This window comes from Microplitis demolitor, chromosome 4, assembly GCF_026212275.2.
Source record: "Microplitis demolitor isolate Queensland-Clemson2020A chromosome 4, iyMicDemo2.1a, whole genome shotgun sequence".
Taxonomy (NCBI): domain Eukaryota; kingdom Metazoa; phylum Arthropoda; class Insecta; order Hymenoptera; family Braconidae; genus Microplitis; species Microplitis demolitor.
Genome location: NC_068548.1, coordinates 12,499,715 through 12,518,806, shown reverse-complemented (window position 1 = coordinate 12,518,806; position 19,092 = coordinate 12,499,715). Strand labels below are relative to the sequence as shown.

Below are 19,092 nucleotides of genomic sequence, written 5' to 3'. Positions count from 1 at the left end.
TGTGTGCCACAGGATGTTTTCCGCTTGCCAAGTGGGCAAGTAATTCAACTGAATTACTCTCTCAAGTCGCTCCAAGTGAAACCCAAGAAGATACACCAAGAGAGCTTGGGGATACTACAGTAAAAGTGCTCGGGCTAACCTGGAATTCAACACAGGATAAATTCCAGTTCGGCTATTCGCTTCCAGAAGCATCACCAACAACTAAACGCACAATTTTATCTGAAATTGCTCGCTTGTTTGACCCACTGGGTTTCTTGGCACCGATCATCGTGAGAGCCAAGATGTTCATGCAGAAGCTCTGGCTGCAGAACTTTGACTGGGATGCTACGCTATCACCGTCGCTTCTTCAAGAATGGAATTTGTTTCGAGATGAACTACATCAGATCTCGAAGATTCAGATACCTCGCTGGAATCATGTAAAAAATGGTGTATCAATCGAATTACATGGATTCTCTGACGCTTCACAACTCGCTATGGCTGCTGTAGTTTATCTAAAAGTTACTGACGCTACTGGAAGTTCCAATATTTCGCTAGTGTGTGCCAAAACACAAGTTGCACCACTGAAGCCTATAACTATACCAAGAATGGAGCTCAATGCCGCTGTCTTACTCGCTCAACTGGTACTCTACGTCAAGAAGGTTTTGAAACTTGAAAACGTTCCAGTTTTCATGTGGACAGACTCCGCTGTATCCTTAACGTGGATACGAAACAACCCAGCTAGATGGAAAGTCTACATGCGCAACAGAGTTACCAAGATTCAAGAATCGCTACCAAGTGTCAACTGGGATTTTGTTCCTGGGAAACTTAACCCAGCTGACTGCGCTTCAAGAGGTCTAACAGCAGCCAAACTAGAACAGCATTCGCTATGGTGGACGGGGCTAAAGTGGCTCAGTCAATCAAAAGATAACTGGCCATCTTTTGCTATCCCTACGCAGACGGTATCACATCTTGAATAACGTCCAGGTCTGGTTTTTACCATCTTCAAGGCAGATTCACACCCGCTATACACGCTACTAGAAAAATTCTCTAAGTTGTCACCATTACTTCGCACGCTTGGAATCTGTCTTCGTGCCATCGCTAAATTTAAAAAAGTGCCACAGTCCTCACTGGACACACCACTCTCTACAGTTGACCTGGAACTCGCTAAGACTTTGCTGATCAAGTATACTCAAAGTCAGTACTATTCGCAAGAGCTGAAGCTATTGAAAGATGGTGATTCTCTACAGCGAAATCATCATCTCGCTAAATTGATTCCCTACGTCGACTACAACGGAGTACTCAGAGTCGGCGGTCGCTTGAAGAATTCGCTGCTGGATGATGAACAGAAAAATCCAGCCATTTTACCAAGGTCATCACGTTTAAGTACGCTATTGATAGATCATTCGCATCAAAGAACATTCCATGGGGGAACTCAATTGACTCTCGCTGATCTACGGAGATCTGTCTGGATAGAAGGTGGTCGAGTTCCAGTCAGATCACATATTCTTCGCTGCGTCGTGTGCACGAGACATAGAGGTGTTCGTGCACAACAATTAATAGGACAATTGCCATCCGCTCGTGTAAGACCATCTAAAGCATTCTTACACACTGGAATAGACTACGCTGGCCCAGTAACACTGAAGACTTTCCAAGTTCGAGGTGCCAAAACCTATAAAGGATGGATCGCTGTGTTTGTATGTCTCGCTACGTACGCTATACACATTGAAATTGTCACTGACTACTTTACTGACGCTTTCGTCGCAGCATTTAGAAGATTCACTAGTTGAAGAGGCGCCTGCAGTATCCTATACTCGGACTGTGGTACAAATTTTGTAGGAGCAGACGCCACGCTAAAGAAAGAATTCGCAGCAGGATCGAGGCAACTAAAGGAACTTCAGTATTTACTCGCTACAGATGGCACAGACTGGAAGTTCAACCCACCAAGCGCTCCTCACTTTGGTGGCAAGTGGGAAGCAGCCGTAAAGTCAATCAAGTTCCATCTCATACGAACTATTGGTGAATCGCTATTGACTTACGACCAACTCGCTACAGTCTTAACACAGATTGAGGCTGTGTTAAATTCAAGACCGATCGCTCCTCTATCTGAAGATCCTGCAGATTTAACCGCTCTAACTCCTGGACATTTTCTCATCGGTGAACCGCTTATCGCTGTACCTGGGCCCTCGCTACTGGAAAATAGTTCAGCTGCGTTGTCACGCTGGCAACAATTACAACAAATGTTCCAGAGATTTTGGAGTAGAAGGTCATCAGAGTACCTGCAACGTCATCAATCTATTTCGAAATGGCATAATCCGCAAAACAACATCAAAGTGGGTTCATTAGTATTGTTGACTGATGAAAGATTCCCACCATCGAAATGGCCGCTTGCTCGAGTACTCGCATTACATCCAGGCAGAGATGGCCTGACTCAAGTAGTCACGCTGAAGACCGCTACCACGGAACTTGTACGACCAATCGCTAAGCTGTGTGTACTACCAGTGCACTCTCCAGAAGACAATCCAGTCGACACAGTCGCCAGCGCTGGGGAGAATGTTCAGTCACGAGCTTGATTAATTTAAATCAAGCTTCGTGCATTTCCGCTCGGTTCGGGAGAAGCCGAGCTCGCTACTGACTGAAGGTCAGAATAGTGCCGGGTCACTCGCTATTTGGGCCCGGCACATACAATTTCTTACTCAGGATCGTGTCAAGACGTCCTGAGAACCCGCTACAAGCTGACCAATCATAAAATTCGTTTTATATTGGTCAGCCTATGAGAGAGCTCGCTATCAACTGCTACCTTTTGGCGCGCTTTTAAGCCAATAGGAAAATTCGTTATATGCAGCAAGGCTGCCACGTCGACACCAAGCTTCTCGACGACTCAACGAAGCTACCATCTTTATTCATTCTACAACTATCTGTCTAACCGCTTCGCTCAGAGTTTCTACAACGTTTCTTTGCTAAGTGCAACCTCGTGCTTGAACCGCTTCGCTTATTATTCTTGTGTAATATTAAATCAAATCGCTACGCTAAATTATCCTCAATATTTAGACAGTACATCAAGGCTGCTATTTATTGAGAATAAATAAATTGTTCTTGTGACAATAATTAATTGTTAATTAATTATCATTGAATTAACCGCTACTGACCGCGTGTCAATTTTATACGTGACTAAAATCATTGAGTTGCATTCGCTATCGCGTATAAATTATCTAGTCGCATTCGCTCTTGTATATAATTCTCATAATTTTAAGGTGTAAATCACTGTAAATAAATCTATAATTTATTTGGTAATAAAATCTGTGTAATTTTTAATTGTTTAAGTAACCTCGCCTAAACCAGATCCATTAGTTTATTCGCTCATTTTACAGTAGTTGATATAGAGATCTTCGTTGCCGTCGGAAGGTTGATGGAAACACGTTGAGCAGAATGTGTGATGACTGTAGATTTCTCAGCTGTAAATGATATTGAACTGCGTCCGTCGGGCGTCGTGAATGATATTGGTAGTTTTATTTTATTTTAAATTTTAATTCTTCATTAACTTCACTCACTTGAATTTTATTATAAATTTTATTGTTAATTCACAAAATTTTATTTTTTTTTCTTGATGTATATGATTTTTATAAATTTATATACTTTTTTTTTTGTTTATTAATTTATTTGAGAGCAGAAAAAAAAAATTTAATTTCAGATCTTGAATAATAAAAATTCAATTTTCAATTTAAATGTTCGACGAGAAAAAAAAAATTTTGTTATTTTATCTTAATTATTTTTGAATTTTTTTTTTTAATTTCAATTATTTAGATTTTTATTATTATTTATTTCACTCACTTCAATTCTCACTTAACTTAATTTTCACTTCTGTTTAACAATTTTACTTTTTTTTTTTTTTTTATTTAGGAAAAAAAAAAATTTCCGATGTCGACAAAACAAATTTGTAATATTTTTTTTTGTGTTGCTCAATTTCACTTTGAGAACTTGATGTTAATTTTTGTAAAAAAAATTTTCGGATTTTTGAGATTTTATCAGTCTATTCGGAGGCGTGGGTTCGAATCCCACCGCTGCCACCAATTTTAATTATATAATAAGTGGTTACGTCCTGGTTGATGTTTTGGCGCTGGCGTGGTTGAGCGGTCGATTTGAATTGGACGTAATGAGAACTTACATATAATTATAAATAATTACTTAGTAGGGGTTGAACAGCCACCATTCGGTGGTTAAAATAAACTGATTATTATTTTATATCTCAATCCGATTTATTCAATTGTAAAAGAATAATTTCAATAATGTGAAAATATACAATTGAATCAATTTATAAATTGTTAAAGTTCGTCTAACAATAACTTCGAAAGGGTGAGAAAGAAGTTTCGTATTTAGTATTGAGCCTGACTGCTCTCTATGATTCTATATTTCAGACTGACTTCTCTTGATCGAGAAAAACTAGAGTAAGTCTCTTATCAATACGAGGCGCTTGGGCATCAGGCCCGCGCATCGTTCGATATAGAGGGGTAGATCGTGATAAGCAATATTCTCGAATGATCCATTCTCCGTTCTCACGCTTTCTCCGTTTTTATTATTAACAAATGAGTCACTTATCTATGAACAAAAGTTATCTTAGAACAAAATAGATGTTTGTGCAGCTGCACGTCTCGAGGATTTACTCGAGGCGTCAGCGTTTATTTATACATAACAAATATTAAGAGAAAAATAACTTTATCAATATTTTTCAAATATTCTAAATAATATCATATTATTTTATGTTCTATTATTTTATATTATTATGTTATGCTATATTATTATATTATATTATATCCTATAATATAGAGTAACTTATTAATTATGCAACTTGCTAAATTATCAATATACATCTTAGTTAATTAGTTAGGTCCCAGATCGGTCTCTTAATAATTAGTATTTAAAAATAGTCAGAGGCATCTGACGAGCAGGCTGGGACGTAACAAAATATTGAGGATAATTTAGCGTAGCGATTTAGTTATAATTTCACACAAGAATTAATAAGCAAAGCGGTTCAAGCACGAGGTTGCAAGTAGCAAAGACACGTTGTAGAATGAAAATTGGTAGCGTCGTTGAGTCGTCGAGGAGCTTGGTGTCGACGTGGCAGCCTTGCTGCATATAACGAATTTTCCTATTGGCTTAAAAGCGCGCCAACAGGTAGCAGTTGATAGCGAGCTCTCTCATAGGTGACCAATAAAAGACGAATTTTGTGATTGGTCAGCTTGTAGCGGGTTCTCAGGACGTCTTGACACGATCCTGAGTTAGATTTTGTATGTGCCCAACGGCATCATTTTTGAGGTGAAAAATGATAAAAAGTGCCGTTGGCTTTATAATAAAAAAATAAAGAGAACAAAAGTTATAAGGGTTGAAATTCACAAAACATTTATAAAAAAAAACTATTCATTGGATTTGAACAAAACATACGGTGATCAAAAGAGGAAAAAAAAGTAGAGGATACGTGTTTTTTGGTTTTTTCAAAAAATCAAGTTTAGGGGGTGACCAACCCCTAAGTCTATCTACATTGACCACCAAAAAAACATCAATATTTTTATTAGCTTTGGTTTTAATTCATCGAAAATTACTTTTTTATACATTTTTAGCACCAAGGAAATAATAATAATATAATTTTTTTATATTTAACTTACCTTTCTACTTTTAATTTTACATGGAGATTAAGCCAGGTTGTCACCCCATATTTCGCTACCGCTGAAATATTTCATCTTACATAAAATTGTAAGAGACTAGAAATTCGAAAAAGTATAAAACGACAGTAGGTATCTGGTTTGGCGTTGAAATATATATATACACAGGTATTTAAGGTGTAAACTACCTTTAAATAAAATTACGTTAGTTCTTGAAATATATGTGTTTCCTATAGGTTTTCGCGCTTCTCATATTTATTAAATTAAAGTATATTTTTTATCAACAATATAAATTTAAATGATTAAGTCATTTTATTATATTCATCCCATGTTTACATTATTTATTTTTTTAATCATTAATAGCTGTTTATTAAGTTTTATATTTAATATACAAAATATGATAAGATAGTAGTTCTAAATGTGTATATGTCTTGCTGATTAATGGTTTGTGTACGTCTGTACAAGAATATTGAGGCAGTTTTTAACGATAATCCCCGGCGGCAAAACTGATTCTTACTTCGTATTATTATTTATTTGCATATAAAAATAAGAGTGAATTCTATGAATGTTATCCAACTACTTTTGGCTACATTTCAAACTATGAATATTCCACCAACTCCTGTGAACAATGATGAAGTACAATTAAAAAATAGTTTGGAAAATGTATTAATGTCCGCAATGAATGAATATACTGGAAAGGGAATAATTCAAAAGATTCTTTACAGTCTAGTGAATTATTTAAAGACATAGAGATGGAAATAGTAGATGTCAACGAATATACACCCACAGTTGATGAGCCAGAGCTTCCTAATGACGTGTGTACTACTGATGAAGAAAGTTTAAGTCACGAATACAAATTATGAGCTGTTGAATATTGGCGGAGTGGAAAGAAGAAAAATTTGAGTGTCAACTTAGTCCAACAAAAGTTTAGAAAAGTTCAATCAGTACGACAGTTGAGGCGGTGGGCACATCAGATAAATCACGGCACAAGTTTGTGCTTTCACATTAGAAAATTTTAAAGCTGCTGTAGACGCAGGCATGATAGTTTATGATACTGATTTACAAAAATGGGCTTTACAAACTAAAAAGACAATCGGGTTTGAATATGTTAGTTTTACAGCGTCTAAAGAGTGGTTAACAACATTTAAAAGAGCTCATCGTATAGTATCAAGAAAAATTAACAAACTTATAACATCAAGAACCACTGAAGATAAAAGAACATTAGCAGAAAAATCGGAAAAATTTGTTGATGGTGTGAAAAAAGAAATTGAATCTTATGGTTTATCAAATACTTTCAATTTTGACCAAAGTGGATTTCAGTTAGAGATGCATTCAGGAAGAACTTTAGCAGTAGAAGGTGAAAGACAGGTTGAATGTCTGGTACAATCCATTTCATCTACAACGCACAGTTATACTATACAACCAACAATATCTGCAGACGGAAATTTTCTTTCTCCACTTTTCATGGTTTTGAAAGAGCTAAGTGGAAAATTTGGTCCAATAGTTGAATCAACACTTTTTTGGGCAGACAACGTGTATGTAGTTGCATCAAAATCTGGAAAACTTACTTCAGGTACATTAAGTATAATGTTATTTTATAAATATAATATTTTTGAATTTTGCGTTGGATAATATTTATGTTTCTTTTATTCAGATCACTTTAAAACTTGGCTAAAGCATGTATTTTTTCCAAACATTGGTCCTAAAAGTTTACTATTAGTCGATTCATGGACTGGACACTGTCCAGCCACTGTAAGTGCTGTCAAACCATCTGACAAGGATGTAAAAGTAAACGTTATACCTACAGGAACAACTGGAAATATTCAACCACTTGATGTTTTTGGATTTAGAATATGGAAAAATTTTGTAAAGCACGTTCCTGACAGTGTTACTTTTATGAGTGATAATTTAAATTTAGACTTGAGAAATAACATTATCAAATTACAGTCACTTACTCATGATCAACTGTCATCTCCAAGATATGTTAATCTTTTTAAATATTTTTGGTTCGAAAGTGGTTATACAAGCATATAACCAGAGGAATTTGAAAACCCAGTAAGTTTTGCGTTCGGAAATCAATGTAATACTCATTGTGACATTCCAAAATGTAAAAATATTGCGATTATTCGTTGTTCTTGGTGCAAAAAGTCATTATGTCTGAAACATTTATTTAATCAGTATCATAAATGTAGTATATATCATGAATAGCTTAATTACTTTTCTCGTACATAAAACAATGATAAAAAATTGATACATTAATGTAAAAATGAATAAATTATTACAAAAAATACAATTCATTTAATCTTTCACATGACAACTGATACATACATATACACAAATTATTATTATTCACAGGAGTTGGTGGAATATTCATAGTTTGAAATGTAGCCAAAAGTAGTTGGATAACATTCATAGAATTTACTCTTATTTTTATATGCGAATAAATAATAATACGAAGTAAGAATCAGTTTTGCCGCCGGGGATTATCGTTAAAAACTGCCTCAATATTCTTGTACAGACGTACACAAACTATTAATCAGCAAGACATATACACATTTAGAACTACTATCTTATCATATTTTGTATATTAAATGTAAAACAATAAACAGCTATTAATGATTGTGTTATGTCAGAAATTGACATAAATGAATGTTGTATGGGTATTTGGCCCAACCCGAAGCCTATAGACCAGGAACCCCAGAGACCTTAAATTAAGGAGAATAGGTTTATTTTCAAATTGATAACACCATGTTAAAAATGTTAGTTCTTAATTATATTGCCAACTTAATTACAAAATTTCGAGGTTTGGAGATTGTGTTTTTTTTTTTATAACAATGTTAGAATTAACTCCTAGTCGTAACAACTACAATTCAGATATCTTTTAATATAATCCGAAGATAACGGTTAACTGATTAAAAATTAGAAAATAAAAAGTAATTAAGATTCTAAATTGCAGTTTTATGTAATTCAAATTAAATTGTAATTTAACTAGTGCAAGATGATTTTTAAAATAATCTATTAGTATGGCGAAATTATTTGAAACACTTTTGGAAAAACAATTTGAAGTAAATCGGAGACGATGTATAGCAACACTTTAACGTATTATCAATTGATTTGAGTTTAGTTATTATTTAAATGTGAATGAAATATTTTTGTCGAGCAATTTTGGAAAGATTATTAGGTGGCTATTGGCCGACTCTAATTTATTTTCCAAAGAAAAAATGATAGTTAATGGTATTTAAATAAAAATCGTACCTGGATTTTTTTTATGTAGTACGCTGGTTTACTTATGTAGTACTTAATTATTCTGCTATTTTCGCTCGCGTTTTTATATGGCTCGATACTTATTCTTTTCTATTGTTGAACTTTACACTAGGCTTGTCAGGACACGAGAGAGCGAGTACATGTAAAATCTGCCTAGATATAGTGGTTTGTTCGGGTGGACCCAATTCCGTAAGTTTGGGGGAATTTCCACGCCTACGCTCTGCCGTGTCCATCCAACTTTTTCCACTTCCTTCCGGAAACCCACTGTTTCGGGGCCGCACTATCCCTTCCACATTGTTTTTCCCGCTGACGTAGTTTCTTCGGACCCCCTCTACATGGGTCCTCCACAACCCGCCCTTTAGCCTTATTAGATAAATTATATTTTTATATTCTCATCTTATTGTTAAACTATATCATTTTGTAAATCTTATAAACTATATTATTTATAAATGATAATATTATAAACTACATTATGTTCATAAGCTATATCATTCTGTGGGTCTTACAAACTATATTATTAATAAATGATAATTTTATAAACTACATTATGTTTTCTAAACTATACCATTTTACCATTTATAATTTATCTCTTTCTATAAACGGCATTTTGTTAAGAATAGTATTAATTATAAATTACACCATTTTAAGAATCGTGTAAATCGTATTGGTCATGAGCTGCATCATTTTATAAACAATATAAGTTATACCACTTACAATTTATATCACTTTATAGAATATATAATTTGTGGATTAATTTCCTCTCAATTAATTAATTGATTAATATTATTGCCTATAGTCATTTTATATTTTTACTATTTTTATGTTTTTACTCATTCTGGTTGCTTGATAAATTTTGTTTGAATATTTATTATTTAGATTTTAAATTTTATTCTATTATAATTTTTGTTTGCGTCGCTTTCTCTTTTAAATGGTTTTATTATCTTAATGGAAACCTTTTTGCTTGTTTGTTTAACTATTCACTTGTCCAAACACCATAATTAGTTTTTAAATGTTTTTTCAATTTGAAAAACATTCAAAAACTCATTACAGATATGTATTATTTACTTTAGGTCTTATTTAGAGTGTGCTGGCGATAAGAAAGTGCGTCAGCAGCCACTCTGACCCTGGGTGAGGATTAATATTCCGTTTCACCCAATATAATATTAAAATATAGATTAGGTGTTCGAACAAGTTTCCTAATGTCAACCAAAATGTTAAGTAAAACATAAAATGTAAGATTTAAATAAATTAAAATAAGATGAAATAATATATAAGCAAACAAAAATAGTCTGGACGTAACAATTAAAAAAATAAATAATGTAAACATGGGATGAATATAATAAAATGACTTACTCATTTAAATTTACATTGTTGATAAAAAATATACTTTAATTTAATAAATATGAGAAGCGCGAAAACCTATAGGAAACACATATATTTCAAGAATTAACGTAATCTCATTTAAAGGTAGTTTACACCTTAAATACATATGTATATATATATTTCAACGCCAAACCAGATACTTACTGTCTTTTTCTACTCTTTCGAATTTCTAGTCTCTTACAATTTTATGTAGGATGAAATATTTCAGCGGTAGCGAAATATGGGGTGACAACCTGGCTTAATCTCCATGTAAAATTAAAAGTAGAAAGGTAAGTAAAATATAAAAAAATAATATTGTTATTATTTCCTTGGTGCTAAAAATGTATAAAAAAGTAATTTTCGATTAATTAAAACCAAAGCTAATAAAAATATTGATGTTTTTTTGGTGGTCAATGTAGATAGACTTAGGGGTTGTTCACCTTCTAAACTTGATTTTTTGAAAAAACCAAAAAACACATATCCTCTACTTTTTTTCCTCTTTTGATCACCGTATGTTTTGTTAAAATCCAATGAATAGTTTTTTTTTATAAATGTTTTGTGAATTTCAACCCTTATAACTTTTGTTCTCTTTATTTTTTTATTATAACGCCAACGGCACTTTTCATCATTTTTCACCTCGAAAATGATGCCGTTAGGCCCATTCGAATATTCAAACTGCAAATATGCGAAACTTGTAAAACACCTCTTTGGAGCCTAAACTTTGAGAGCTGGTTTCATCCCCTAGGTATGTTTTTCCGCAGGTAAAAAAATAAACACGTGTTCCTTAGATTTCGACGGAGACTAGCATATCTCAGTCTTATCGGAATCGGAGAAGGACACTTGGGATACCTTCCTTGTGAGACTAAAAAAAACTCCTCGAGTGAGCGTGATTGATGTTAAACTACCCTTTTCATATTTTCCTATCGGGTCCTCTTTGGTGTATTGTTTGGGGGAAAACTGTGTTTAATCGGAACACAGTTCCCTTGAGTCCTTTCCCTTTCCCTATGATTTTCTTTAGGGAAGTGGTAAAAGCACGTTTCGATGCAGGCCTATGTGTGCGCGCATCCACACATACACCCACATGTACAATATTTTATTTATAACGAAAATTTTGATTTATTCATTTTATTCATATAAAATTTATATGTAATTGTATGAATTTTACTTATTTTAAAATTATTTATTTGGGTATTTTTTTTATTAGAATTTATTTCATTAAAATTGTTTATTTTGAATATTCCTTTTTATTTAAATTCATTTATTTTAATTTATTTATTTGAATATTCATTTTATTTAAGTTTGTCTATTTAAAATTTATTCATTTGAATATTCTTTTAGTTAGAATTTATTTTATTATAATTATCTATTTTTAATATTTCTTTTATTCAACTTCATTTACTTGAAATTTATTTATTTGAAGATTCTTTTAATTTAAAACTTATTTCGTTAAAAAAATTTATTTATTTTCTTAATGACTATTCTACAATTAAAATCTCATTCGGCATCTGTTTTACGTTTACGTATAGATACTGAAATGTTCCTACAAATTTGCACTTAAAAAGGAAAAGTTTTATAAGATCATTTTATTTATTTTTAAATAAGTAACTGTTAAAATTCATTCTAAAATTTACTTTTTCTTCTAAATATTTCATAACGTAAACCGTTTTTATTTTCACGACGGAGACGTGAAACAAACCCGGAGTCTGTCTGGTCACCCAAGTGTATTAAAAAAAAATTATAAATAACGATAATAATTATAACTAAAAATGATAAATAATTATAAACAAAACATTGGTGTGCCTGGACCAGCTCCTCAGGCTGGGTTAGCGCACGAGAGCGCCAACCCGTTTACAAAACAGACAAAAATTATAACCAATCAGGGAAGAGATCACGGGACAAAATCTCGAGCGAGAATGTATGCACCAAGCGGAATGACAACCAAACAAATATATAATGAATAAAAATAATAATAAGGAATAATTACTACTAAATATATCTAAGAAACAAACAAATAAATATTGGCTATCACTGGATTCCTTTTACGAAATTATTAATTCAAAATATATTTAAATTAACTCAACAAATGATTACAATACCCAAATAATTAATATAATTAATTCTTTATAATAAGATTTGATTAAATAATGATATGCTCACAGAAGCCAAATAATAATAATAATCAATTCAATTTAAATAATATTATTAAATTATCCACTGGGGGAAACCAAATTACACACTACAAAGTTTTACCCAATATGATTAATATAGATTATAAACAAACAAAATAATACTAATCTTTTTCTTTATTTTATATTATTTACTCTGGGGAGAGAAAGACGCGGGTACTCAATACATATTTGGCAACACTGGGTTGCATACCATTAAATTATAAAATAAATTTTACCCAGAGAAATAATATTTTAAGTACTGTTGTAAGACAAGGAGCTACATACGCTATCCTTGTCTAATCTTCTAAGGAATTTACTCGACGCGTCTTAGTACATATGCACCCAAATGCCGTGACGGACGCCGAATATATTCAACTTATTATAACAATAACTCAGGTTCAATTATTAATGAAACAAATACCGCGATCAACTCTAATGATGGACCAGCGATAGCCGATGCAACAAATGATGACACAATTGACTTTCGGCGTTGATAATAATTTACTTCTGGAACTATTTAACCATAGACAATACTCAAACTATACTTTTGACTTAATATAATAAGATACTAATTATCCAAACTAAACAAACTTTAACTCTGTAATTATTTTATTAAGGCTGCTGGGCCAGAACAATTTACTCAAAAATAACTACGGACAACAACACGTCCTATCTTTACAAAATCCCGGTCCTCTCTGATTTGTTTTCGTTGATTTTTCCGAGGGTGGGGTATCACTCCCGTGTTATCCCCTCTCATGACCTCGGAGCCAAAATTTTCAATTAAAATAAACTATTTAAAATCATAAAACGACCTGAGTTATGTTATAATAATAAATTAAATAATATTTCCTATTTATCAACATAAACATAATAATTATTAATCCTTTAAACGATAACATGATAATTATTTCAGTGCACCACGTGGCTGGAGAAAAATATAGAATTTTATCCCCACTATATCGACTTACTCTTACTTCGGTCGATATTTTTATGTATGCTCTACACACACGCGTGGTACTGACAAATGAAAATATCGATTAAGTATATAAATTCAAAATAATTATCAAATCATTTATATAAACATAATAAACAATAATATCAATAAATTCATAATTAAATCATACTAAAATAATCTATCAAAATGATATGAATATTTAAATAATAATAAATTAAAATAAATAATTGCGTGTAACAGGGTATTTTTCAACCTTGCCAAGTTTGGCCCCTTTATTAATTGTTGTTAATAAGGGCGCCACTGGAAGATAAGACTCGGCCTTCCAGAACCGGAGATGTTATATTTAAAAATTTCAGGGTCGTTGAATTTTATAAGAGTAAGAGAGGATGAGGAATTAAATTTATTACACACAATATTTTGTTAATACAATTTACCAAATTTTATTTATCTCAAAACAATTTTACCCACCGGGTTTTAATTCACTTATAATTACTTTATTACAATACTTAGTCCCCTGGACTTTATATAAAATTAAATTATAAAAATTGGCCCCTGGCCTGATCCCCTGGATCTAATTAAATTTTAGTCCCCTGGACTTTATATTAAACAACTAGGCAACCTGCCAGATCCCCTGGATCTAATTAAATTTAGTCCCCTGGACTTTATAAATATACTTTGGCCCCTGGCCTGATCCCCTGGATCTCCATTAAAAATTTGGCAACTTGCCAGATCCCCTGGATCTAATTATTTCCCAAAATATTTAGTTAAAATTTCCCTTGGAATTATTTCATTTCACACACACACACACACATTGAATTTTATCTTTCTCTTATCCACAGGACTTAATTCACACACACACACCGAACTTAATTTATTTAACTTTTCTCACTAACAATTTAATTTTTCTTAATTTAATTACTTTCTAATTTTCTTTTTCAATTAATCAATTAATTAATTTAAAATATTTCCCAGTAAATTTTCTAACTCGTGTACTGATGCTACCTCTCTCTATTTCGCGTCTTTTCTTTGCGTTAAGCTTTAGATTTTTCATTACAAAATTTTACTGAATTTACTGACATCAATTTATTCTCTTAAACTTTTGTTTAATTAAATTCTCAATATTTTCTCACTACTTTTCACAGCACTTGATTATTGCATTTTTCTTAGTCTTACTAATTCTTATGTATATATATTTTCTTATTAATTATTATAAATTAAACTATAATAAATTTTGGGCTTCTAACCAATTTAATTTCTGGCTCCACGCCGAGAAATTTTCCCAATCTTAATTATTAGTAATTATAAATCAATTATAACATTATCAATTTTGGGCTGTTATTAGTTATTGTAATTAATTTGTTTATCCCGTCGTTTTAATTATTAAATAATAATAATTATTTTAATTAATAAGAATAATCCAAAATTCTGGCCTCTCTGCCGAGAATTTTGTCCGACGGACCGCGCAATCAGTTAGTATAAGAATTCTGGCTTCTGCCGAGGATTCTATATTACTTAGATCGACTTAGAAATGGCGACTGCCCACGATTAATTATTAAATTTCTCTATCAATAAATTTTAAATAAATTATGGCCACTGCCGATAATCTATTTACCTTAATATACTCGTTGTACTCAATTATCTCGTGGGTTCCTCTCTTTCTCCTCCAGTCTTCCTGCCGATTTCCAGCTCCTTACTTCCCCGAAATCTCCAAATAAAATTTCCTTGATTAAATCTGTGAAAATTTAATACAATCAGCAATGTGTAATTTAGTGTATCGGCTTCCGGCCGGATACACGGTTAATAAATCTTCTCAGTTTTAAAGCTACTGGAAGGTTCCACGTTTAACCTCTCCAGGGCTTGGATAGTTACCTTTTCTTTGGTGCGCAGATAGTCGTCCTTTTCGCTCGCCGGTCCGTCCGACTGTATGTATTTTCACCTCGTGCACTCACTAATATCTAAGTCCGAGACCCCTCGGCTATTTTCGTAAGTTTTCCCACTCTTATTAATTCTAAGTAGGGAGGTAGGCTGAGTCTCCAAAATTGGCGTTTCCCGGGGACCAGTCGATAAACTAAATTTCGGGGTCCATCGGTTTTCGATAACTAACCAACCGCGGGAAATTCCAGAGCAATTTAAATTAAAATTTTTGAATGAGTTTAATTTTACCCCGTTACATGCGTTTGAAATGAGCTAGGAGGTGTTGTCAAATTCACGGCGAGATGGGAAAGCGCGCGCAGTGATTCACGTTTGAATCGCCATGTGACAATTTTGCGTTCGTTTCTGTTGATAATCCTTTAATTGTTTTCTAAAAAAGTATTTCCAAATGGCACTCGGGCCTTTTCTCTATGATGACTGGGGGGATCATTAAAATTACATTTGGTTGTTTGCTCTAGCATTCCAATGTGCGTCAGAGCAAACAAGTTTACTAATTTTAAGAACATTTTCACAACTATAATGTCTTATCGCTCTAGAGTTATTTAAAAAATAAAATCTGGTCACCACGTAATTTTATCAAGAAAATAAAATTAATCACGTCTGAAATAAAACTAATTTTTCACGAAAATTAGTTAATCATTTTTATTACTTATCAATTCTCCCGAATAATTAAATATTTTTTATCACTAATTATTAATTAGTCAAATAATTAGATATTTTATACTACTAATTACTAATTACTCAAATAAATACATATTTTCCATTACCGAGTACTAACCACTCAAATAATTAGATATTTTTTATTACTAATTACTAATTACTCAAATAATTAGATACTTATGTAGTATAAAAAAAAACGGGGGTATGCTCGTTTTTCGGAAGATCCATGTTTAAGTCTAGGTTTCCTTTTACAATAGTATAAGTTACGGAGTTTTGTTATTTAGGATGTAAGAACTTTAAGCTACGAGCGTGTGAGAGAGAGAGTGTGAAAGACCTAAGATACACGTCGTGGGATTGTCAAGAGAGCACAGAGAGTGGGAAGGGAGGGCAGAGGTACAGAGCGCATGAGTGCAGGACGAAGGATGAATGAGAGTTGACCTCAGGGTTAGCAACCGTACGATAAATATCGTACATCTACGATAATTTTTGATCATCGTACGATGTACGATCACATAACAGTATCGTACGTAAAAAATACGATAATTTTAGATATTAAAAAAATAAGAATGAAAATAAAAAAATTTAGGAGATAAAATTTTTGAAAATGTACACGTCAGCGCGCGCTTATGATAAATTTCCAGTAGGTGTCTCTGGCTACATTGAACTAAACTAATTCGATACTTTATTAATATGTTGATTGGTGTCAGCTATGAGCTGTGATAACCTGTAATATGATATAAATTAGTTGCATTTGGTTGCATTTGAAGTTAATATTTTTATTGTTAAAAAATTTTGTTTAAGCTAAAATGTAAGTATACAGCCATATATTAACTGAGTTATTCTATTAATATTTTATTTGATTTAATTTTCGTTTTTTGTTTTATATTGTAGGATGAGCTCACAACATCAAGCCGCTAATGAAAATATTGTAACTGATACTTTGCTCAATACTCCACCAAAGAAAAAAAAAATTGTACAAAAACATTGCTTGCAGAAATTTAGAGACGCTTGGCTGAATGATAATGATTATGAAACATAGCTTGCTAAAATACTAGATGATTCTTACAAAGCTAAGTGCCGATTATGCAATGTGAGCTTTACGGTAGAGTTAACTGTGATTAAAAATCATATCAAATCTCAAAGTCATCAACGCCAACCACTCGAGCACCAACCTAAAATAAACTCATTTCTACAGACACCTGAGGTCAATACTATAAGCGAGGCTTCTTGTAAATTTGAAATAAAGCTGTGTGCTTTTTTAGTTGATCATAACCTATCGTTTAGAATTTTGGATCATTTAACCCCTTTAATTAAAGAATGTGTACCTGACTCAGCGATTGTGAAAAGTGTTCAATTGAAGTCAACGAAAGGTGCTGTAATAATAAAAAACGTAATTGGTGAATCTGAAAAAGAACAGTTACAAAATAAGTTAAAGTCAAGTCTTTTCAGTGTTCTCATAGATGAGTGTACAGATATTGCTGCAATTAAAACAATGTGTATTATTGTTCGGTATTATCGTCAAATCAACTCAAGTTAATGGGTATTAATCATAAACAATGATTATGTTATTCAATATTATAATACGTTATTTGCAGATTTTTTGATGTTGATGAAGGTCGAGTCGTTAGTAAATTTTGGTATTTATGTCAAGTTTTTGGTGATTTAGCTGCTGAAAGTGCTACTGCTGAACATTTATTCGGACTTCTAACTACTTTGCTAAAAATCGTACAACATTCCTACTACAAATATAATTGGATTCGCTTCAGATGGGTGCAACACGATGATGGGGAGTGAAAATTCGGTTGTCTCTAGATTTAAAGAGGAATATCCAGGCATTTATACATCAAAATGTATATGCCATTCGGTACACTTATGTGCTAGCAAAGCTTGCAAAGAATTACCTCGAAGCTGTGAAAGCTTAGCATGCAACGTATATAATAAGCTTAAAAGCAGTGATAAAAGACAACATCAGTTTCAAGAATTCCAACATTTTCTTAATATTGAAGTCCACAAGATCCTACGGCCTTCAGAAACACGGTGGCTATCTCTAAACGCAGTTGTAAGAAGAATACTCGAGCAATGGGATGCATTAAACTATTATTTTAAAGCGCAGATGTTTACGGCGCGATTACGTGAAGTAGAACAGATCGTTCAAGCTCTTAATTACCCTCTTATAAAGCTATTTTATTTATTTTTGGATTGGGTATTGTCCAAATTCACGAAGTTGAATGAATTATTCCAATCAACATCCGTGGTTCTCATAAGTCTTTGGGATAAAGTGAGTATTGGTTATCTAGAACTCTTAGAATTATATCTATGTAAATCGTATGTTGATCGGACAAACTTGGAAAACCTCGATCCATGTAATGAAGAAAACCGTCTGCATCTCAATCACATATACCTTGGCGTAAAAGTAATGGATATGCTGAACAAGCCTGAAATTAATGACAATTAACAATTAAAACTAGATTTCCGATCTACATGTGTTAAATTTCTTAAGATTGGCTGTAACGAAATAAAGAAGGAATTTGATTTCAGTGACCCAGTTCTACAGCTTGTATCAAATTTGAGTCCAGCAAATGCCATGTCATGAAAAACTCGATTTCGTACCAAGCTTGCTGCCTCTTATGAGAGTCGTACCATGCATTGTTTCTCCTGAACAATACCAAACTATTAACAATGAGTGGAGACAACTGCCTTTTTTCGAAATGCCGGAAGATATGAATTTGGACGATGATGTTGATGTATTTTGGGCAAAGCTATTAATGTATGATCAAGACGATCAAGGTCTTACATTTAAAAATCTTGCTAAGTTTATCCTTGACGTCATTTCTTTGCCTCATGCAAATGCTGACTCTAAAAGACTTTTCAGTCAATTCAATTTGATCAAAACTAAAACAAGGAATAAATTAATAACTCCGACTATTAATGGTATACTGTTAGCAAAGCAACGTGTACGGGGTGATTTTGATTAAACCATCAAAATTAGAGTGTAGCCGTATGACCAAATTTCAAATGTATCCAAAAAAACGTGTAATTGAAACTACTAGCAAGACGATTCAAGATTTATATGAGAATGAAGAAGGTTTCGAGGCTTTCGATGACATTAAATTACCAA

General features: G+C 32.8%; 1 protein-coding gene across 1 annotated transcript; it reads left to right on the top strand.

Moving 5' to 3' along the window:
- The first annotated feature begins 16,683 nt into the window (after positions 1 to 16,683).
- Positions 16,684 to 18,429, top strand: LOC128667537 (uncharacterized). Its single transcript, XM_053737908.1, has 5 exons — positions 16,684 to 16,700; positions 16,866 to 16,947; positions 17,014 to 17,483; positions 17,570 to 17,611; positions 17,700 to 18,429. The coding sequence occupies exons 1-5, from the start codon at positions 16,684 to 16,686 to the stop codon at positions 18,427 to 18,429; spliced, it is 1,341 nt and encodes a 446-aa protein (XP_053593883.1).
- The last annotated feature ends 663 nt before the right edge of the window (positions 18,430 to 19,092 follow it).

Coding starts and splice junctions, on each gene's coding strand:
- LOC128667537 (XM_053737908.1), top strand. Junction 17,484..17,569: donor ACAATGTGTATTATTGTTCG/GTATTATCGTCA, acceptor CGTTATTTGCAG/ATTTTTTGATGTTGATGAAG. Junction 17,612..17,699: donor CGAGTCGTTAGTAAATTTTG/GTATTTATGTCA, acceptor TTGCTAAAAATC/GTACAACATTCCTACTACAA.